A 24542-nucleotide genomic window follows, 5' to 3' on the forward strand; every position below is an offset into this window, starting at 1 on the left:
TAAACTAGGGCCACCTCTGAAATTCTTTTTAGGAAAGTTCAGAGAGTAATGAGAATGTTTTGAAGTTGATATATATATGTGGCACATATGTTTGTGCATCTGCTGCGCCATACATTGCAATATTTTATAAAATATTAAATACTGTATAGGTTACAATAAAACATTAAATATTATGGGCACAGCCATTTTATGAAGATATCATGATATTCAGAATTAAAAGTATGTCTAATCCTGATTGGTATATGTGTGCATCCAGTATTTTTTATTACTAGACACTTTGTGCACTCTGTATTATACCAAATTTAAAATTATATATTTTCCTTCGCCCTAAAGGAACTGAGAAGTCTTTTCTACACTACGATGAGACACATGTTTTTAAATGCAGAATTGATAGGCAAGGGAGTTAAGGTAGATGGGGTGTCTAAATTATAATCCATAGAATGTTTTAATAATTTGACAAAATGTAGTTTATATCGTGCTTTTTAAAAAAAAATAATAAAAAGAATGGGTCACAGGGCTTATTTTCACGCTACAGGTTGTGCAATATTGACAGATTTTGTATAGATTATGCATGGAAAACCCAATTTTCTGCCATAAAACGAAAACTGCACCATAAAATTTTGAGATAAAATATGAGAAGATAGCTCTAATAGTATGCTTTCAGATAAGAAAAAGAAAAAATGGGGTCACGGGACCCGTTTTCTTGCTACATAATAAAATAGGTAAATTCCTAACACATTCTATTGTAAAAGTAACTTTATCTGAATTATCTGCCCTTATATTTGAGTTGCCTCTCCTTATGTGGCAAAGTTGGAAAAAATAGAACCAAACAAAAGTATTCCGTTTTTTTGTAAAATACAATCATAAATATGATAAAATATGTCATTTTCTATATTGAAATGAAATTTCGTACACATGAATTACCTACTACTCTCAAAATTTGCACCTTTTATTAAAGATCTAGACCGATTGTTTTCTGGTATTTCAAAATCCAAGATGGAGGAAGACACCCTATCTACCTTAAGTACAATTTGCGTTAAGAAAAGGCAACAGGAATCAATATTTTGTAGACTAAATTTTCTTTAATTCTAGCAAGGTTTCATTCTTAAAACCAACCTTCTAATGTCTATATCCTGAAAAAGGCTACTTTTGGTGCCTATGGGGAAATTAATTGTATTTTGCAATCTGTATCCACCCTGACAATTGGAGAAAAATTTGATATTTATTTTGGAGTTTGCGCCCCTGAAATGTTACTTTTTTCCAATTTTTTTATACACCCGTTTACAGGACATATTATGGTATACTGTTGTCCGTCCATCGTCAACATGTCGAACTAGAATACACTTTAACCAATTTTCATGAAACTTTGGTGACTTGTATATATCTATTGACGTAAGCTCCCTTTTGAATTTTATAAATTTTAGATTTTACACTCCGGAGTTATGGGATTTTATTCATAAAAAAGGGGGGATTTTCAAGTTTTCGGACAATCACTCAAAAATGCTTTGGGCAGTTTTCAAGACACTTTTAATGTAGCCATCGAAGAGCAGTGGAATATAACGACTGAATTATTCGAGTTACTATAAATTGAAAATGTAAAAACCGGAGTGTATTGAACTTATTTGATTGAACGGCCCAACAAGTCCAATGCTAATTAACAAGTGATGATAGTTTGATAGAACAAAATCAACATGTGATCGAATATTAATTACTCGATAGGGCTTCTGTTTATGGCACACGCCAAGGATGATTAAAGGTAAATACTGGCATTGTTAGAAAAGTGAATGTTGTCAAAAGTTCACATCGTCATCGATCGGAAGGTTTTGATGTTGAAACTCGGCAAAGAAATACTCACTATTTCACACTCCAATGCGGACACCAAAGTACCTTCAGCATGATCAAGAAGTTCTGAACTGACAGCAGGGTCAACAATGACTCAAAGACAATTACACATCCTCCCCAGTGACAGTGTTAAGATTATCAACCCCACAAACTGTTACAAGGATCAGAATTAGTTTAGCAGGTTGGGGAGGATCCTCATATATGGGTTAAGCCATTTTCAACTGATTTTTATAGTTCATGTTTGTTCTTATGTTTTGCTGTTACACCACTGTCCCAGGGTAGGAGGGAGGGTTGAGTGCTCACTAACATGTTTAACCTCGCCACATTCTGTATGTGCCTGTGCACAGTCAGGAGCCTGTAGTACAGTGGTTGTCATCGTGTCATGTCTGTCATACTTGTTTTTATACGACTGCAAAAAATTTGCGTTCATATATTGCTATCATGTCGTCGTCGTCAGAAGAAGAAGACATTTGGTTTCCGGACAATAACTTTAGTTTAAGTGTATGGATCTCTATGAAATTTAACCAAAAGGTTCAATACCACAACAGGAAGGTTGGGATTGTTTTTGGGGGTGAAGGTCCCAACCGTTTGGAATTATGGGCCAAAAAGGGGCCCAGAACAAGCATTTTTCTAGTTTCAGGACAATAATTTGTGTACAAGTATTTTGATTGCTCTGAAATTATACCACAAGGTTCAGTACCACAAGTAGAATAATTTTTTTGTGGGGGGTCAATTTTTTTCCCTCAAGATTTAAGAAATTATCAATTTTCCATTATTTTTTTTGGTGGGGGTGTGTAAAAAAAAAAATTATTTGGGGGGGGGTCAATTTTCTAAAAAAAAATTTAGGGTCACAATTTATTTTGCTAATTCTTTGTATATAGTCTGAAAACAGATTTACTAAGTATTGCGCAACAGCACAGTGTATTGCACAACAGCAAGAAATCTTCAATTGAATATAAATTCAAATCATATGACCAATTCCAAGTTCTTTGACTACATTTATTCTGTGTCAGAAACCTATAATGTGTCAAATATTTAATTACAATCCAAATTCAGACCTGTATCAAGCTTGAATATTGTATCCATTTTTGCCCCAACTATTCAGGGTTGGACCTTTGCGGTTGTATCCAGCTGCGCTTGGCGAAGCACATTTTTGGTTGATTGTTTTGTTTTAAATTAGGTCGTTAGTTATCTCAATTGGATTGCTTCATATTTTTCATGTCGGGGCCTTATATAGCTGACTATACGGTTTTGGTTTTTATATGACCGGCAAAAAAATTTTGGGATCGTAAAATGGTATGATGTCGTCGTCTGCGTCGTCGTCCGAAGACACATTGGTTTCCGGACAATAACTTTAAGAAGGTTCAATACCACAAAAAGAAGGTTGGGATTGATTTTGGGGATGATGGTCCCAACTGTTTAGGAATTAGGCAACCCAAAAAGGGACCCAAAACAAGCATTTTTCTAGTTTCAGGATAATAACTTGTGTATAAGTATTTCGATTGCTCTGAAATTGTACCACAATGTTTAATATGACAAGTATAAGGTTGGGATTCATTTTAGGGGTTATGGGGGCCAACAGTATAGGGATTAAGGGCCAAAAACAAGCATTTTTCTTGTTTCCAGACAATAACTTGTGTGTAAGTGTATGGATCTCTCTGACATTGTACCACAAGGTTCCATATAACAAAGGGAAGGCTGGGATTGAGTTTGGGGTTAATTGTCCCAAACATGTAGGAATTAGGGGCCAAAAAAGTGCCAAAAACAAGCATTTTTCTAGTTTCCAGACAATAACTTGTGTGTAAGTGTATGGATCTCTCTGAAATTGTACTACAAGGTTCTATACTAAAAAGGAAAGGCTGGGATTGAGTTTTGGGGTTATTGCTCCAAGAGGGGTTTCAAAAAGTTGTGGGGGGGGTTTTTTTCCCAATTTTTCTAAGGGATTCATATTTTTTTTTTCCATATTTTTAAAATTTCGAATATTGAAAAGTTTCAAGAAGTAATCTTCAATTGCACAGTATTACGCAATGGATTTATAAGATCTTTGACCACATTTATTTTGTGTCAGAAACCTATATTATGTCAAAAATTTGATCACAATCCAAATTCAGACAGTATCAAATTTGCCCCAACTGTTCAGGGTTTGACCTCTGCGGTTGTATCAGGCTGCGCTCAGTGAAGCATTTTATTCTCATTGTTGAAGACCTATAATTGCTTTCTTCCACTTCATTTGAACTTGGATGGATAGTTGTCTCATTAATAAATTGGCAATCATACCACATCTCCTTATTTTATATTACATACTTGACTTCACAAAAATGGTAGTATCAGGCTTTCTCAGTGTTGGAGGTAGACAACCACAAACAATAATTAGTGACCTGGCATGGTAATTTCGTGGATTTATAAGTGAAATTATTTACTTTTTTTATAGGAATATTTCTTTGAAGAATAACCATTTTCTGGGAAAGAGTGGACATTTAGAGATGCATAATTATAACTCAATGTTTTTGAGATAAATTCACACCAAACCATCATGATGAACTGGATCTTGTTTTTTTTTTAACTCAATGTAAATAACCACAAATGGTGAAAATTGAAATTGAACCTAAATATTCAAATGCACTTTGTTGAATATAAAACAAAAAATCAATTTGGTCGTAGAAAAAGTCAATCCTGAGTTGCTCTGTTGACGGTAAAATTTTATATTAAAAGATATTTGTGCATTAATATACTCATACAATAATATGTTCTTTGGAAACGCAATGTAGAATTATCATTTCCATGCCGTGTGTGTAGTGATGTTATAGATTTTAACGAACGTAATCAATGCATCACTGGTAAATTATTAAGTCAGGGGTTTCGTTATTATAAATTACTTGAAACTTTTACTAAATTCTTTCATAGATACAAAGATTTGATTAGTAGATTTGGCTGTACCTGTAGAAAACTTATTAAAAATGGTATTTCACATCCTAAATTTTATGGTAATATTGTACTTAAAGCGCAGAAATCACTATGTGATCCGTGTAAACTCATCGAACCTTTAAACAAACTTATTAGTAAGGGTCATCGTACCAGTGTTGTAATTAGATCTCTGAATATAGTTTACATTGGCACTAACATCGATTTTGTCATTAGCAAATTAAAACATAACTAAATTTGTATTTTCTTTTCAAACGGGATGTATAGAGACACACACACGTTCATTTTTATCTATAAAGAAGTCACTCCTAACTATCCTATTACCTGTCGATACATTTATTTTTGGCATTGCACAAGTCATGTCTTCTTTGACTGTTCATGACGTTAAAATACTAAATCCCTGGGATGTATTTTAGTTGATTTTAGTCTCTGATGCATGATTTTTTTATTAAGTCTCCCAAACGAAGTTTGGGAAGACTTATTGTTTTTGCTCAGTTCTTATTATTATTATTATTCTTCTTCTTCTTCTTCTTCTTCCTCTTCCGCCGCTTTTAAATTTGAACTTGTCCGCACCCGTTCTCCAAAACCGCTTGTCAGATTAACTTAGGGTTTCACAATATGTTAGACTAACATGTCTAGTGGTGCAATCAGGGTTTTGTTTTTCCAATGGGGTTTATAAAGGGGTACTTTGAGGGGCAAAAAGAAAGGAGGGTTTTACTATAGAACCCTATGGGATTTTATTTTCTAAAATTTTCAAATGATTATTAATTGAAAACCGTTTGTGATAGACACAATCTTTTTAATTAAAAATGTTCTAAATGATAAAGCACATTAAATGAAATACAGGGTTAGTCTTTAGGGGTCACCCCCACCCCTAAACCATATATATTCTGGTTTGTCATGATAAAGCACATCAAATAAAATACAGGGTTAGTCCCCAGGGGTCACCCCCACCCCCTCCCATTTAAGAAAGTTCTAATATCTTGTAAGTGGTCGAGATCCCCACCCCTAAACCATATATATTCTGGTTTGTCATGCTGAGATGGTTTGAATGATATACAGGGTTAGTCCCCAGGGGTCATCCCGACTCCCTGCCATTTGAGAAAGTTCTTATATCTTGTAAATGGTCGAGATCCCCACCCCTAAACCATATATATTCTGGTTTGTCATGCTAAGATGGTTTGAATGATATACAGGGTTAGTCCCCAGGGGTCATACCGACCCCCTGCCATTTGAGAAAGTTCTAATATCTTGTAAATGGTCGAGATCCCAACACCTAAACCATATATATTCTGGTTTGTCATGCTAAGATGGTTTGAATGATATACAGGGTTAGTCCCCAGGGGTCATCCCGACCCCTGCCATTTGAGAAAGTTCTAATATCTTGTAAATGGTCAAGATCCCCACCCCTAAACCATATATATTTTGGTTTGTCATGATAAAGCACATCAAATAAAATACAGGGTTAGTCCCCAGGGGTCACCCCCACCCCTCCCATTTAAGAAAGTTCTATTATCTTGTAAATGGTCGAGATCCCCACCCCTAAACCATATATATTCTGGTTTGTCATGCTAAGATGGTTTGAATGATATACAGGGTTAGTCCCCAGGGGTCACCCCCACCCCCTGCTATTTAAGAAAGTTCTTATATCTTGTAAATGGTCAAGATCCCCACCCCTAAACCATATATATTCTGGTTTGTCATACCAAGATGGTTTGAATGATATACAGGGTTAGTCCCCAGGGGTCATCCCTACCCCCTGCCATTTGAGAAAGTTCTAATATCTTGTAAATGGTCGAGATCCCCACCCCTAAACCATATATATTCCTGTTCGACATGTCTCAAACATTTGAATGACGTATAGGGTCAGTCCCCAGGGGTTCCCCCAACCCCCAATGTTCTAGTATCTTGTAAATAGTCCAGATCCCCACCCCTAAACCATATATATTCTGCTTTGTCATGCCAAGATGATTTGATTGATATACAGGGTTAGTCCCCAGGCATCACTAATGCAAATAACTTTACTGGACCAAACCAATTTTCACTGGACTTTGTCCAATGTCAGGCGACCCTGGGAATTACGAATTATGGGAGCTTCGTTTGGGAGACTTTGTAACAGCATCCTGTTACAATCATTTCTTGATGCTGTTCTTGGACCTGTACAGGAAGTTTTATCTAGCACTAATTGTATATTTTTATTGTTGATATTCACCCCATATGTACCAAGTGTTAGATTAGTTTTATTGATATTAAAGAAATTTCTTGGTATTCCTAAACGGAAGATTTTATACACACAGAAGAAGAAGTATACTTAACAACAAAATTATTTTCATTTACCTGTGTATAATATGATGCAGGTTTCTTCAAAAGTGATGATTTTCTATAAATTGTTTGAAATTTCACAGTGATATCATACTGTAACTTTGTATAAACCTGTTTATTTACTTTTGACTTTAATTATTTATCCCTTGTAATTTTTTATTAACTGTGTATTTGCATTCAGGTGTCACAGGTCAAATTTATTCGTACATTGTGTGTTAATTTACGTTTTTTGATTGAGTTAAGCCTTCCAATTGATATTTTATAGTGTGTTTTTCTATGTTGTGATGTTATACTATTGTTTCAGAAAAGGGAGAAGGTTTGGTACCATTAAAACGTTTAATCCCGCTGCAAATGTTTGCACCTGTCCTAAGTCAGGAATCTGATTACAGTAGTTGTCGTCTGTTTATGTAGTTCATACGTGTTTCTCGTTTCTCGTTTTTATATAGATTAGACCGTTGGTTTTTCCATTTGAATGGTTTTACACTAGTAATTTTTTGGGGCCCTTTATAGCTTGCTGTTCGGTGTGAGCCAATGCTCTGTGTTGAAGGCCGTACCTTGACCTATAATGGTTTACTTTTATAAATTGTAACTTGGATGGAGAGTTGTCTCATTGGCACTCATACCACATCTTCCTATATCTAGTTGGAAGACGCACACTTTTTGAAAATATTATGAGTACTATTAATTGTATCTTGAAATCATGACCCCCTCTAAGACTGAGGCACTTTGATTACAGAAAAAAATCCCAATTCTTAAAATAAGTAAAGTCATTTTGTAAGGCTTTGAATAATAACTCTCCAATATACAAAATATAGAGGATATGATAAGATTGTCAATGAGACAACTGTCTACCAGAGACTAAATGTTAGAAACTATAAGTCACTGTACGTCACGAAATGACAGTTCAATTCAGAACAAAACAAATATGGTATACAGCAAGAAACGACAGCTACTGAATTACAGGCTCCTAACTTGGGACAGGTAAAGACAGAATGTGGTGGGGTTAAACATGTTTGCGGATGCCCAACCCTCCCAAATCCAGGACAGTAGTGTAACAGCACAACAAAACAACCTGTGAAAATCAGTTGAAAAGGGCTCAACTTATCAGAACGATACAAATTACAAAATCATTTCAATCATGACAGTACATTTACAGTGGAGGATCCAGGGGGGCGAGTGGGAGGGGGGTGAAACAGTGGTTGGAACCCCCCTTTTTGTGTGACAACTAATGCTTTTGTAAGGGGACATATGGTTGGAACCCCCCCCCCCCCCCCCCCCCCCCCCCCCCCCTTTTAAAAATGGCTGGATCCCAGCCTGATTTATTAAGTTATAATATTTTATTCAGTGAAATAATCATGAAAAACCTTAGCATCTTGCGTTAAAAGTATCAGTGACATCAAAATAAATTTTATCTGCAATCTGATAAAAAACAATGTATATGATACATGTTAAAATTTAAGAGTTTTTAATAAAGTCCTTTTTGAAAAGTAACAAAGGATAGAATATTAAAACATTGCTAAGGATGTTAACATATTGACCTTGTTTTTGTTTCAATTGAATAAAAATGATCAAATATTTTAATACCACTATGCTTGCTATGAAGTTAGTGACAATAGTTAATGTAAATAGATGTCAGGTCATTGTCAAATAGATTAAATATTTACTTTTGTCAATAAAAAATAATGTACAGTAAAAACATTGAATATCACTTTTGTGTCTTCTACCGTATATAATTAAAGGACTGAAGTAATTTGAAAGCAGCTTATAAACAATGAATTATAAATTGTTAAAAATAACTTCACTAATATGATAGTAAGAAGCTTAGGTTTCACTTTTCACTTCTAAATACTAAATTATAGATTAACATTTTCAAAATAAAAAGTCTTTTTTACAGTTCAACCTAATTGTTATACACTCACAGCATTTTTCACATGTAAAGAATTTTCATTTTGCAATGTTTGAAAGGTTAACTTCCAGTCAATAGGGTATGTGAGTGCTTTTGAACAATCAAACTCACAAACTGCATTTTTCATGATAAAAGAAATTACACTATAATGTTTGTAAGGTTAACTTCCAGTCATTAGGATATGTGAGTGCTTTTGAACAATCAAACTAAATGGTTGACCTTTTTAATGATTTGGAACTCCAGGTGTCTAACCATTGTGTTGGCTCAAAGGATTGGCATAGATTTGTACTGAAAGTTGCAAATATTAATATATAGATGCAATTGATTTACATTAATTTTTATTTATAAAAAAAGACATCTAAATTTTTCACTTTTATTTTTTTTTTACTTGGAAAGAAACAAGACTTTTATCTATTCAAACATTTTAAGAATTTGATTTTAAAAACGGGGACGTAAGCCTGAAAATTTGTTTTTCTAATGGATTTAAATGTTAATTTTCTTTCTGATGTATTGCTATAGAGCAAGAAATGAGGTAAGTGACCTAACTGTGTCACAGTATTAGAAACAAAGGAATGCTAATCCCTCAGTGGCAGAAGTGTCTGGTGTTAACTATTTGTATAAAGCTTTATATTTCAGATCTTGCATTCAGATTACTTTTGGTCTGAAGTTTTCTTCTGGCATAAGTCCTTTGTCCTTGACCTCATTATCACTGTTAAATGACTGCATAAAATGATATCACATGATCTTTTTAGTTATTTAAAGTAAAAGGTCAATTATATATGGTGTATATAATCATTTTTAAAGTATATAACCTATTTGTGAGAAATTGTGGTTTGGGAAGAGGATTTCATACCTTTCAGCTACTGCATTATCCTATTATCTTGATAACTATTATAGAAAAGAGAACCTGAAAAACAAAAATGATCAGCATGACAAGATCTACAACTAAGTCAATATGGCAGAAATTGTCAGCATACTTCTTAAAGGAGTTATTTCCCTTGAAATATGAATTTTTTTTTCTACCCTCTTTTTAGGGGAGGGGGGTAGAAACTATAGTACACATAGAGTATCTGTAAGTAGCAAAATTGTGTGTCGGTCGTCTCTTGATAGTTATTGCCTTGAATGACAACTTTACCTAATATATTCTGTTTTTGTGCAAAAATTCAAGTAAATAGAGAGAAACTTTAAAAGCAAAATTGATCAGCAGGACTTAAATCATCAGTTAACTCCTTATAGGAGTTATTGCCCTGTCATAAAAGTTTTTACCCATATTTGTTTTAATAAGAAGTGTATTAGAAAGAGAGAAACAACTGTAAAGGCATGAATGTACAGCAGGACAAAATCTGATAAGTCCATTTTTGTCGAGCCTTTGACTTTTGTCGAAAAAGCGAGACATAGCGATCCTACATTCCGTCGTCGGCAGCGGCATCCACAAATATTCACTCTGTGGTTAAAGTTTTTGAAATTTTAATAACTTTCTTAAACTATCCTGGATTTCTACCAAACTTGGACAGAAACTTGCTTATGATCATAAGATAGTATCCAGAAGTAAATTTTGTAAAAAAAAATTCCCTTTTTTCCGTATTTTACTTGTAAATGGACTTAGTTTTTCTGCCAGGAAACATTACATTCACTCTGTGGTTAAAGTTCTTAAAATTTTAACAACTTTCTTAAACCATCTTAGATTTGTACCAAACTTGGACAGAAGCTTGTTTATGATTAAAAGCTAGTATCTAGAAGGAAATTTTGTTAAAATTTTGTTCCATTTTTTTCGTATTTTACTTATAAATGGACTTAGTTTTTCTTCCAGTTAACATTACATACAGTCTGCAGTTTAAGTTTTTAAAACATTTATTAGATTCATAAACTATCCTGGATTTTTACCAAACTTGGACAGAAGCTACTTACAATCAAAAGATAGTATAGAGAGGAATATTTTTATTAATTTTTTTCCTCATTTTTGTTGAGCCTGCGATTAACAGCAAAAGTAGGTGAGACACTGGGTTCCGCGGAACCCTTACGAATTTTTTGTTGTTGAAACAATAATTGTCAAAATGGCCAAATCTCCAGTTGACCCCTTTTAAGAGTTATTACCCTTGAACAACAATTTGAACACACATTGAAGATGTGCATCTTTTTTTTTTTAACAAATTAAAATCATTTTTTCTCAGGTTTTTTATGTGTTGAACTTGGTCATTTTTGTCATTAAATGCTTTAGAAGGTATAATGTACCTATAGTTTGTGCCATCCGTAATTCAACAGTTTGCCTTCAACAATCATTCATACTTTGCACAGTGATCACACACAGATTAAAGATATGCACCTCCTATTTTGAACAGATTTGGATCATTCTTTTCTTTAACATTATTCAAACTTTGCACTTGGGGCCTAAATATTCCCATTAAAGCAATATTCTTATATCTACCAGAGACAAACCCTACACAATATACATATTTTTCTATGATTAGTTGTATCTGGCATTAGTGCTATACAGATAAACCATTTATTAGTCCGAGAATTTTATGCATTTTGATTATTTGGCTATATTTGTATACTTTTGAAATCTTCATGGAGATAAAGGCTGTTCTTCAAATCAGTGCCATGTGATGCAGGTCCAATCTTGGCATTGGTCTTGTTACTCTAACTTTTGCATCATATTGATAATTAGAATTAAATGATTGATCAATACCTGTTGAGTAAGAGGAAGGTCAATAGTTTGACACAGTGATAGGACAAATACTTCACATTTTATTTAAATTTTTGTGCACAAACACAATTGTTTTTAAAAAAAGTAATGAAAAGAAACAAAATATGATATCCAAACATATTTTCAAACTTTTGAATGAAGTTTTTTGTATTCATTGACATTTTTCAAGGATTGAAACTATAAATACATCTCATTATACTAGAAGAATACTCAAATATGACAGTAGAAAATTTTCTTTTCTCGGTCAGTCTTTTGTTTCAGAGAATTTGTCTACATGTGTTTGACCTTGGAAATTTTGTTTTACGATTTACCCTTTTTTTCTTTTCTTTTTCTTTAAAAGTTACCTTGTAGTATGTATCAAAAATGAAATGGAAAAAAAACGAAATCAATTGAAAATCTCAATTTTTTTCTGCTTTATTTACCTATGCTAAATTCATCAAGTAAACTACTGCTATCACTTGGTTCCCAGGATCTATCCCTTCTATAAAAACTTTAAACATATTCATCTTCATTGTCTGGCCAGTCTGAATTCAGATGGCAAGATGTCTTGATTTTTATCAGATTATACATAAAGAACTTAGTGTACCTTCAATAAAAGAAAATCATTATTCTATATTCAGTTACTGTGAATTTATTTATTTTGGTGGGTACAAATTTTACGTGGATTGAGGAAAACTTGCATGTTCCTGGATATTTGATTTCGTGGTTTTGCCAAAGTCTGCATACAAGCCTATAGAAAATTTGTATTAAACAAATAATACGTGTAATGAATCCACAGTAGTTTTAGTCCTTCTTCATATATCAATTTGTTGAATAATTATGAGAAAACACATTAATTATTAGTCTTGTATATGACTGAAATAGTGCCAAATGAGAATTTCATTTTAAACAGTAAGTTATCACCAGTATACCTATGATGATTTTTTTCAGTTGGGTTTATGACCAGGCAATAGATCCACAAGATGTAATAAAGGATACAATTTTCTTCAAAGTAATAGATTTAGCATACAGAGAGGGTAAGTTCAGCTTTTAAAGCCTAGCAGGATGTGTGCAGTAAGTGCAATGTAAAGTTCAGTTTAATCCAACAACATATTTATGTGCTGTCCCAAGTCAGGAACCTCATCAGTGGTAGTCTTTTGTCTTGTCTTAATGTTGATGGATCGCAGATGGGGGAGCCTTGCTATGTGGTATTGGTTTTGTCTATTGTTGAAGGCTGTATGGTGACCTATTGTTGCTAGCTTTTACATCTTTTGGGCTCTGGTGGAGAGTTGTCTCATTGGCAATCATACCACATCTTCTATTTTTATATTGGAGGCACATTACTGTAAACCAACTTATTTTCGCGAATACATTATTTCGCGAGTAGCCCTTTCTAGCCCTCTTGGCGGCGATTTAGTTTCGCTATTTCAAATTTACTAGATGTAATTAAATAAAGAAAGATGCAAGTTTTACATCTTCGCGACGATTTATATTCGCGATATTTTTCTACTCGCGAAAATAAGTTGGTTTACAGTATTCCAATTTAAATTCTTTGGAAATTCACATCATCATTTGCTTTTTATACCCCTGCTGTGAAGGGAGACGTGTATACTAGTGTATACTATTTTACATCTGTCTGTCCCAACAAATTTGAATTACAATTTTCTCAGGAATTACGAATCAGATCTTCCTGAAATTTGTTAGTAAGCTTCACATGAGCATGATATACTGTGTATTGGGTTTTCACATTAATTACTTGTTTTTCAAATACTTATATATTTTTACACATTATGGCAATATATGAAATTTTTCATCACATGTTTCATTGGAAGTCCAATTCAGGGTTTTCAAAAATTTTAAATAAAAGCTTTATGTGTGCATGCTGAACAAAGTAATACATTTTCAGATTCATCAGTTAACAACTTCCTGTTTACTGAATACTTATAGTGTGGGGTAGTTTGTGAGTAATAACTCACAGTTCAACTTCTTGTACTTCTCATTTTACAATTTTGAAAGTCTATTAAATAACAAAATAACAGCTCACTGACAACTATTCTCCAGTATCACCGACACATTGTGGTAACTGGTCATATAACCTTCCACATGTCTACATTTGGAGACAGGTTTATAGTCAAGTTTAAAAAATGAGTGCTGACTGATAGGGAAGTTCTGCTCCTTATAAATGTAAATCACATGGTAAATATTGTTTTAAGCACAAACATGCATACATTTGTTTAGTGCCTGTTTGAAGTCAGATCCTTTTCAAATTTGAATGCAGTTTGCCACTATTCAAAATCTCAGATAAATTTGATAATAAAAAAAATCTGAAATGGAGGAACAATTTTCTGGAGTTTATTTAAACAAATAAAATGAAACATAACGCAATGTGAAAACTAGAAAACTATTCATTCCAAAACTGCATGTCTTAGTATTGGTGACTTAAAGCATGCATACTCTGCTTTCTGTCAGTAAAATAATGTTTTAATTAGATTGTCAAATCTTTTTGTTACTGGATAATTTCCTGTTTATGTCAGCCTTTGACATTGTTACTGCATGTATGTGATTGACATGGGAAAACACAGTGTTTATTTACATTTAACTTTTTTCAGGACAAAATTTGCCATCATTTTTACCAGAGCTTGATTCATTGCTACAGTCAGATGACCTAGGATTACTTAAAGATGATGATACATTTCAGTATCTTATGAGAGCAGGTTTTGAACATATTCAACAGATGGCAATATGATAAAACTTGAATGAAGGGTGTTAATGGTGCTTTTGTTTACAAAGTAATATGTTGAAGGTAATCGAGAATTGAATGTAAAGGAACTTACAATCAACATGTGTTAACATTATTGCAAACTATATTGGAAAATATAAGTCAAAATTGATACAACTGTTTAACAGAAAGAAAGCTATTTAGCATGAGTATTACAGGAGCAGCCATATGTCTCCATGAATAAAGAATGGACATGTTAGTTGTTCTTTTTTTTAATGTGAGTTCATACTAACTGCTACTATGGTTTGCAGTATTGTCAGCTCCATTCTTTTGTTCTGTGGACCATATCAATGAACTAGTTGTCCAGACTGTAACATTGGGGAAATTTTGATTTTCCATCACTTGCAAAGAACACAAATGGCCATAATTATTTTTGCCATCATGATCAGACACTGTTTGCCAGAGTGATGTTCATTCAACATTTTTGTAAGCTTATGATATGATACCCTCTGAATCAACCTCTTTGACTGTTTTCATTTAGTAAGTGTTCTATTTGATGTTTGCTGATCATATTATCTTTTATTTGATGCAGAATTTTGTTCTTGCTAACATTTAATGAGTCTGTACACATAATATTACCTCTTGCATTGATGAGGTTCACTATTTGTTGAAATGAAGTGTTCAAAATCATGTTATTGAACAGTTATTTTGGTATTTTGTACATGAGATGTGGGGAGCTGAGCACTTTTGATTAATGTTGTGTTAAAATTTGAATTAACTAAACCAACTAAGAAGGAAGCTGCCATCTTTGAACATCATCATTTCAAATGTACGTAAGATTAAACTTACCTACCTGATTGAGTTGTTGCTGTTAGAAAAAAAAAACTATTTTATAAAATAATGATTTGACCAATTTGTATCAATTTTGGTATTAATGTCCCCCCGGTGAATCATTCTCAGAAATATTTTCAGTGTCCAAACCATCTTGGTGGCCAACCAATAGAAAATATTGTTCTGGTCTATTCGGCAGTGTTAGATTATCCATATATGCAAATAAGGGTTCCTTTAATTTCTATTATTAGAAAATGTTGAGATTTCTTCAATAGATAGTTTTAACAAAGATTTTGGGATTTATTTTCTTGGAAGTTGAGCCAATTTTAATAATTACATACAGTGAGTCAGACAAGTTCTCTCAGTGAAACAAATTTCTAGAAAAAAACAGTTGCTTCATTTACTCTTAATTGTATTATGCATATGTTTAAATCATTAAAGGAGGGTCATGTTAGCTTATGCCATCAATTTGTGTATGTCCACATCACTCTAATCTTTTTCGTAGTTGTAAACCTCTTTAAAATATTTCTTCTCTGAAACGATAGGACCAATTTTAACCAAAGTTAGGCTGAATAATTCTTAGAGTATCTACCACTGTACATTAAGTAAAAAACAATCAACCTAAGGGTATCTTTGTATCAAGTTTATATTTTTGCTTCGCTTATGAACCAAGATGGCCCCAACTGCTGAAAAGAGAACATTAGAGTAAAAGACATGTAATTATGTGATATAATAGAAAGAGAAAAGCTTACAGGCAAACATGTTCAAAATGCCAAGCTCTACCAACTAGAACTTTTTATTTCCACGAAAAGTATCACCGAGACAACCCTCCATAGTTGTTGCCCTTAAATCATGATTTTTTGCTTATTATCTTGCAAAGTATAGTAGATACACAGTAAAAATAATTAGTAATACAAGATCTATAAAAAAATAGAAATTTGAAACCATTTCTAAAATCATCAGTTGACTCCTTAAAAGAGTTATTCCCCTGAAATTGTGATTTTTGACCAGTTTTATGGTGTTTGCTTATTATCTTGAAAAGAATAATTGTGTCTGTCAATCTGTCACAAATTTTTTTCCACTAACACGCAAACCCCATGGAGTTTGGTAATGAATCTTATTTCAAATTAGTTTACCCTTGTGGATATGTACAAAACTCTTTTCTGTTCTCTAACTTTAAAGACCCTTGAAGTTTTGATATTAATTTGGCATGATATGTCACTACTACTTGAAGTTGTGTCCAGTACAAAAAAAAAACTTTATAGTGGTAAAAAATGTCGCCTATGTGAATCTGTACAAAAATCAATTCCACTCTGACTTCCAAACCCCTTGGAGTTGGATAATGAAACTTAGTATGATTATTCACCAACTCTGAAAGGTGTGTCAGGTAAAAGGTAGACAACCTTTAATTTAAAGTGATATTAAAAAAAAACCTTTGTTCAACTTAGCCATTCCTGTGCATATGTTCACCAAAATTGGTTTGGCTCTCTAACTTTAAAACCCCTTGGAGTCTGGAGTTTAATTAGTGGTGCATCAGAAAATTTCTGCCTTCCCTGGGGATACCCAAGTTATGTTTATAACCAAATAACCCTGATAACTTCTAATTTGCACCACAATTTAATTGTTTACTCTCGCAGGAACCTCTGTAATTGCTTCCATTACTATCCCCTACTTGACTGTATAGGAGTTATTGCCATGAAAGGATGATTTTTACAAAATGTAATGTTTTGCTTGTTATCTTAAAATTATAATACAAAATGTAGGTGAACAAAGACTGTAAATGGATAAAATGATAACAATATAAGATCTACTTATCTACTAAATGCCAATATGACTGAAGTAATCACTTGACTCCTCATAGGAGTTATTTCTCATAAATAATGATTTTTTTTTACATATTTTATTTTGTTTGCCTAGTATTTTGATAAGTGACTTACACCAATAAAAATTCATGTAATAATGCATCTAGTGGATTATGAACAGCCTCCTACCAAAATTAGGTTACTCTGACCTACATTTCATTCTTAAATTACTTTGTAAATTTGATATCTAAATGCAGTTTTCAGATACTTAGTGAGTTACATTATCCATTTCCAATGTCTTCTTGGGCCTTGGTTGCTTAAAAGTCTAAATAGTTCGTCAATGATCACTAGCCTGTCAACCCTGCTCAATTCAAAGTGCATTTGACTCTGATCATTATTGACTAGGATTGCCAGTTTTCCTTCTGAAGGTCTATGGTTCACTCCAGGTACTCCGGCTTCCTCTGCCAATAAAAACTGGCCACCATGATAAAACCAAGAGGGTTGAAAGGGGTGTTAAACACCAACAATCAGACAACCAATCTATGTAAAATAATTATTTTAATCAAAACAACAATTCCTGTTAATAAAGTGATGAAAAGTAAACTATTCTGTGGAAAATACAAGTACTTTTGTATTCAAATCTGTTCTATTTAGATAATCCATCCTTGATGTCATCTGTCCACTAACTCAATGGTATTGTGGTAACATGCTTTCCTCTAGTGTGGGAGGTTGTGGGTTTGATCCCCAACTGTGTTGCACCAAAGACTTGAAAAGTGGCATTTGCTGCTTTTCTGCTAAGCATGCAGCATTGAATAGAAAGAGCATAGACTGGTTGGATCAGAGTCGGAATAATGTATCTGGGTAGGGAAACATGTTTTTGCAAACCTTGTGAACTACCACATTGAAAGATATGTCTCATTGTGCTGGTCTAGTATAAAGCAGAGTTGAGATTCATATCACATTAATATTGACTAAAGTTGACAGCCATTTTTCTTTGAAGGTCCATCAAAGCAGAGGTCAAAGTTCACATTAAAAAAGCCAATGGGAAATTAGATGAAGATTTTATTTTTGATAACAGAAGAGGCTTCACATTTTTAAATCTTGCATAGCCAGACAGATGCAATCTCGGCACAACTGCCCACCATAATATGGTCACTTTGATTTACATATCGCTTTAAAGTTGATTTTACCTTACTCTTAGAGTTAATTCCTCCACTTCATTTTAAATTGTGATCATGTAAGGGGACAACCATTTGATTTTCTTGGATTGGGCAGGGGGGGTCATTGACTTTGAATGTTTTGCATAGTTTACATGTTAAAGTATTGCCATTTTAATTACAACTTGTGCATTATGCTATCAAAGTTACATAAAGGGAACAAATAGCGGTGTCAAAAGTTTACTACAACAACAAGGCTTCACATGTTATCTCTGTTCATTTGTATGAATGGCATGTTTAAAGGCATACAAGCAACAAAGAACAAATGTCTGTACTTGAAAATGGGCTTCATACTTTTATCACTCCAACATGTAAATTTTGAGCAGAACCAATTCTGTTAGTATGGTAATCATTTGCAGAAATAAGTATGGTAATCATTTGCAGAAATAACAGAAAAATATCAATATTTCAGACTTGGTGTCAGCTAGGACCTGTTATTTAGGCTCTTGGTGTCAGATGAAATTTGTAATATTAGAAAATCATAACCATAATGAATAAGGGGACTTGAATCCTATACATTATATATACAAGACTAGTATTCTGCAACCGCTAGATATCAAATTTTACTTATTGAAAACTCCCATGTCCTGTATTAGAAAACTCCTACGCTTCAAGAGGATTGAGTGGCTTCTTGAAGTGTTTCGTGTGCTCAATGCGGGTAACTTACATACTAGGTAACACTTATTACTTTTTCGGCAGCGATGACAACATCAATTTTTAACATTTCATCCCAATTTTTAACTAGAATAACATACAGTTATTATGACAGAATTTTTAAACCATTCATTGTCACTTAACAGTGACCTCATTTTCATGCTTAGTTTGCAAGATGAGATCAATTCATTTGAACCATATACATCATAGGTCAACAATATTTGGTATGTTAATCGGGTATTTATGAATTTGTGTCCTTCTGATATCATACTACATTTACATTAAGAATTGATTGGTAGGTGGAATGGTTGTAACAGGGTATTTAACTCGGTAAGTATGTACGGTAGGTCAAAGATATTATGTATATGTATTTTTGTAAGGAGTGAAATGTATAAAGTGGCCTTGACCTTATTTACATACATCAGTGAACAGATGAAGTTCTTGATAAGGTCTGTTACAACTAGAAATTTTCAATCTAACATGGCCAAAACTTTTTCGCGATTGTCCTGAAATGAATGAAATATTTGGTGCTTGATGTTAAGATGAAAACTACGCATGCCCTATGTGAGAATAACATTTTCAGATAGCTCCACAATTTTTTCTAAAATATTAGTGTTTTGCATTGATATCACCTATGATCATTGGACTAGAGAGGCTTGGTTGAGATTATCCAGAATAACACTATCTACGGTTTGACAGAATTCCGAGACCAAAATTCATATCTCCCACATACAGTCCAAATTTTGCCGCCATTGTCTTATCTTGTGTGAAGATCCTGCCTTTCAAAGGCACACCTCTGGTTACAGAGTAGAATATGGTGTATTTAACACCCACTAAATGTTTATTACACTATTAAAATCTAAAACAAAAGATAATTTAGATCTTAAATATTCACGCCTTTGACTGAGTGGTTGCAAGCAACCCTTTTTTTTTGTTCACCGGCAATGTTAATAATATTGTATTACGTCTAATGTGCAAAGCAAAGCAAAATTTTCTACTTATGTATTCTACAAGATGAAGAAAATCTGTACATCCACATTTACATTGACAGTTACAGAGCAAGGCACTAGCATCCAATATTAGTTGTGTACTAATTTCTAGTTTTTCTAATGTTCTACATTTCGTGCAGAGCTCGCTTTTATTGTCCTCCTCACATAAGAGACATGTTGGGTTGATGTCAACTTGGTTGAAAGCTGCCCTATTACATTGGAGAATATATGACCAGTAAGGAGTCTAAGTTTGATGGGGAGACGCTGGATGTCTTTTGCAGAAGTCAGGACACTTGCTAGAGCATTGTATAGATGACCAGTTTTATAATTAGATGTAGAAATAAATGAAATACTCTTGTAGTGGACAGACATGGTAACCACATGTTCAACCCAGAACGTGTCAATCGCTTTCCTGATAGAGTTCTTCCATTTTAATTTTGAAGGTGGTTCATCTAAAATGTAAAAGATTGATGGTAGGCTGTATTTAATTAATAAAGATCTGATTTTTGTGAACCAACTGTCCTTTACGGCTGTTGGGATGATGATTTGTCTTTCTGCGACTTGTCTTTCTATAGAGTTCGCTTGTCTTGAAATGTTTGCAAAAGTTCCCAAAGCTAGTTTATGGATTTTACTAATTACTGGAATCGTACCCGACAGTATATACACAGCCATGTCTGTTGTGTTAGTGGGAATAGATAGGATTTGTTTGATGCTTTTCCGATAGAAAACTTCAATTGGTTCCATTTGTGTAAAATTTGGTAATTGTATTTCTTAGCCATAAATGAGTACTGGTAACACATAAAGTTGGAATAGTTGTAGGCATGCTACAGGATTAAGGCCATTCTTGCCATGCAGGCCTGTCCCCATCAAGCTGTACATTGTTCTCCTTGCTTTGTTGATGTTTTCCTGGATATGGATTGGGATGGTTTGCCGCGGGTTAACTTACTGCTGTGAGTAATTCCTAAATGTACAGCAGTTTCAGCATTTTGAATAGGCGTATCATTTAATGTGAAATTGAAGTTATCCTCTAATTTTGGTTTCCCAGTTTTAATAATTTTACATTTTGTAGGCTGTAATGAATATTTCTCCTGTTGACTGTAATTCTCCATGGTTGTTTATAGGGTTTGCATATTGGTAGGATCATTTACGACCAGAGTGACATCATCTGCGCAAGTTGCGCAACACTTAGATCATGCAAAAGTAGCCATAATGAGCCAGAGATCCCTGCTAGGTATAACTTTCTATATAAAATACTGTGGTTTACGACGTCAAAAGCTGATTTTGCATCAAGCAGAGCTACATATAAAGGTGTTTTCCTGTATACTGCATCGATAATCACTTCATTAAGTAGAAGAGCGCAAAATAATGGTGATATTTTAGACGTAAATCCTCTCTAAAATTGGTTTTGGATGGTTGCAATAATTTGCCACAGGTGATCCTTAAGGAGTATTTCTAGGATTGTGCCAATAACAGGAAGAACTGTAATTCCTCTGTAGTTTTTAGGATCTGTGGGTAAACCTTTCTTTTTGAAAATCGGTGATAAAATTCCCATCTTGATGTAATCTGGGATAGCACATGATATACAGATGTTGTTAATTATTTTTGTCAATGCACCAACAAGGTCTGGTCCACCATGGATGAAGTGTTCCGCTGTTATTCCATAAATGTCAGGAGCTTTATTTTTATTTAATTTGTTAATGGCATTCTGAACTTCTAAAATAGTAAAAGAAATCGGAGTTGCATCATCAAGACAGGATTCCATTATGACATCATTGTCTGCCTCCCTGTTGATAAAGTCATCCTCAGGAGTAGCAGCAGGTGTAGCCAGATTTGCGAAATGTTCATTCCACCCCTTTATTATTTCTTCTGCTGAATTGTCATAAACTTTTCCTTGTACTGTTATTTCAGTTATAGAGGACTTTCCTTGCTTGCGCTGATTATTTATTAACTTGTAAAATGATTTAGTGTTACTGGACCGAGTATTCATAATTTCAGCATACTTCTCGTCCCTCTGTCTAGCAATCTGATGCCGCCTTGCTCTACGGAGTTCAGATCTAGTGTATTTTCTATGAGTTGCATTTTTACCAGATTTTGGTTTTCCATCCTCTTTCCATTCAAATAAGGCTTTTTTGTTGTTAATAGTGCAAGAGCTATCTCATCGTTCCAGATGTGAGTATTTTTCTGTTTGTTAGGTTTGGACTTTTTTTCTTGCACTATAGTTAAAGCATGGATGAGATCTTGGACATCCAATATTTTTTTCTTTAGCTTCCAGCTCATTGATTTTATTTGTAATTTCAGTTTGATACTTTCCCAAATCTATTTAAGACCAATTTAACTTTGATGGATACTGATTTTTCTCTGTTTTTATTTTTTATTTTTTGATTCGAAATGGCATTGTATCATTGTATGGATAGGATGGTGATCTGAAGTATTTGAAGGTAACATATCTAGGCGTTTTGTGGGATATATTCCTGGGTCTATATCATTGCTCCTGAAGATATAATCAATTGTGGAGACTTCTTGGCCATTCGGATGTATAAAGGTTACATCGGTCTCATTGAAAGTCTCTTGGAGAAATTTCTTCAAGGCATCCTGCCTTTCTGTCAATTTGATATTTTTACATCTACTAGATATATCACAGTTCCAGTCACCACACAAGACAAATTGATATCTTGGGGAGTACTTATTAATTATTTCTCGTAATTGGTCCAATATATCATTGAACTCAAGAGTTAACGTACTTGGAACCTCTGCAAGGCATGTATATACATATCAGGATGAAGGGTTTTGGAGACACACCCACTTTCACACGACGATTTTCTCGTTGCCCTCCTCCAGTTTCTCTATTAAATGTTTGATATTTTCTCTCCAGAGTATGGCAACTCCACTATAACCAAGTGGTCGCTGAGTTGGTCCAATTGGGTTGAGCTCGTCAACTGATTTTGCGGTCCAATCACACTCCGGAAACAGATCATCAAAGCTATTTTTCTCAAAATTAAAAAGCCAGTGCTCTTGTCAACAAACAATGTCAGCATTTTCCTTAAATAAAATATCTTTTATGCAGTCCATATTACGTACATTTTTACAATTGAAAGAAACGATATCCAATGCTTGTATTGGCTGTGGGTCTATCCAAGGTCCTTCTGAGGCTTTGTTACTCCTAAAAAATGTTCCTCTTGATTATAATTTTCTATGGCTGTCAAGTCTTGTTCCAACGGTTCTATGTTACCAGCAGCAATTACGGTAGGAGTGCTTATTAGAGGTTGGTTAGATTTTGATTTGAATTCATGGCTGCTCTTGGTTTCTGGATCTGTTGAAGCAATTTGTTCATGACGTATGTCTATTTCCTTAGTTTCTACCGTTGCATAATCCTATTCTTGTATTACAGTATTAGAACATCCAGCATCATTTGAAGGTTGTGGATCAGTAAGAGGCTTGTTAGGCAGGGTGGAGTTTAGATGAAGAGGGAGGCCTGTCACAAGATTTTTTCATTGAACTTGCATTACATTTCATCGTCGGTGGTTTTTGGTCAGACCTTGTTTCGATATCAGACTGTGTGCCAGACTTTGGTTGCATTTTCATGTAACAAGGTGGTGGTAAATTCCATGGATAGGTGTGACTATTGGGGTTGTGCATATGTGGCATGTTTACCTTCAGAGGCAGATGTCCTGGTGGGTGCGACTCATTGAATGGTACATTTGGCATTGGCTGTATATTTCTCATATGCATATCAGGTTTAAGATTTTGGTACCCATTTACTTGTGGATTAGGTATTTTGTTATAGTAACTATTTACATTAGAACTTGGTGTATGGTTCTGGTAACCATTTCCATGTGGACCTGGTATATGATTCTGGTACCCATTTCCATTTGAATCTGGTATATGATTCTGGTACTCATTTACTTGTAGACCTGGTACATGATTCTGGTACCCATTTACCTGAAGACCTGGTAAACGGTTCTGGTACCCATTTACATGTGGATTTGGCATATGGTTCTGATACTCATTTACATGTGGACCTGATATATGATTCTGATACCCATGGTATAGATGATAACCTTGAGGAGATGGCCAATGTTGTTTTGACAATTCGAGTGCATCTAGTCTTTGATTTAGGGAGTTGTACTCTAGGTCAGAAACTCTTCTATTAAGGCTTTAGATGTTTTCCATACTTTGTATTTTAGATTGCAGGTGTTGAGTTTCTAGGTGCATTGGAAAACCTCCTGTGATATGCTCTGTATGGTTTTGGAGCAGGTGTGGGTTTGTAATATCATTATTTACAACATTAGTTGATGTATTATCTACATTTCCAGCTACTTTAATTCTAAGAATTATATTGCTATTCTCTAGTTCTTTAATTTTACCTTCTAATTTCATGATGTATGCTTGAAGTTAAGCATTTTCGCTTGAATTTTGTGAGTTTGTGGCATTTTTTTTTTTTAGCTCTTCTTACCATTTCTTTCAACGGAGCTCCTTTTGTCTTAGCTCTTTTTCTTTTAGATTTGGTCTTGCTTCCACTGTTTTGGTTTGTTTAACAGGCAGTTGTTCTACTGCTACAGTATCAATGGCTTTGGATGTTGATTTTGACAGGTTATTTATTACCGGTTCTATGTTACTACTCAGGGTTTGATTATCGGAGTTGACTGATGGAT

General features: G+C 34.0%; 1 protein-coding gene and 2 long non-coding RNA genes across 4 annotated transcripts in view; 2 read left to right on the forward strand and 1 right to left on the reverse strand.

The window, feature by feature from the left end:
• The window catches only part of LOC127732712 (nuclear pore complex protein Nup133-like), a 66184-nt gene extending 51528 nt beyond the window's left edge, over positions 1-14656 (forward strand). For both annotated transcript variants that reach the window (XM_052241892.1, XM_052241891.1), the window contains exons 33-34: positions 12630-12715; positions 14288-14656. In XM_052241892.1, coding sequence (XP_052097852.1) covers positions 12630-12715; positions 14288-14424 — 223 coding nt within the window. In that variant the 3' untranslated portion in view covers positions 14425-14656. The remainder of the gene's footprint in view (positions 1-12629; positions 12716-14287) is intronic.
• Positions 1-24542, forward strand: part of LOC127732738 (uncharacterized) — a 148000-nt gene that overhangs the window by 109111 nt on the left and 14347 nt on the right. The window lies entirely within an intron of this gene.
• The window catches only part of LOC127732737 (uncharacterized), a 238745-nt gene that overhangs the window by 97902 nt on the left and 116301 nt on the right, over positions 1-24542 (reverse strand). The window lies entirely within an intron of this gene.

The sequence above is a fragment of the Mytilus californianus genome, unplaced genomic scaffold (assembly GCF_021869535.1).
Source record: "Mytilus californianus isolate M0D057914Y unplaced genomic scaffold, xbMytCali1.0.p SCAF_26, whole genome shotgun sequence".
Classification (NCBI taxonomy): domain Eukaryota; kingdom Metazoa; phylum Mollusca; class Bivalvia; order Mytilida; family Mytilidae; genus Mytilus; species Mytilus californianus.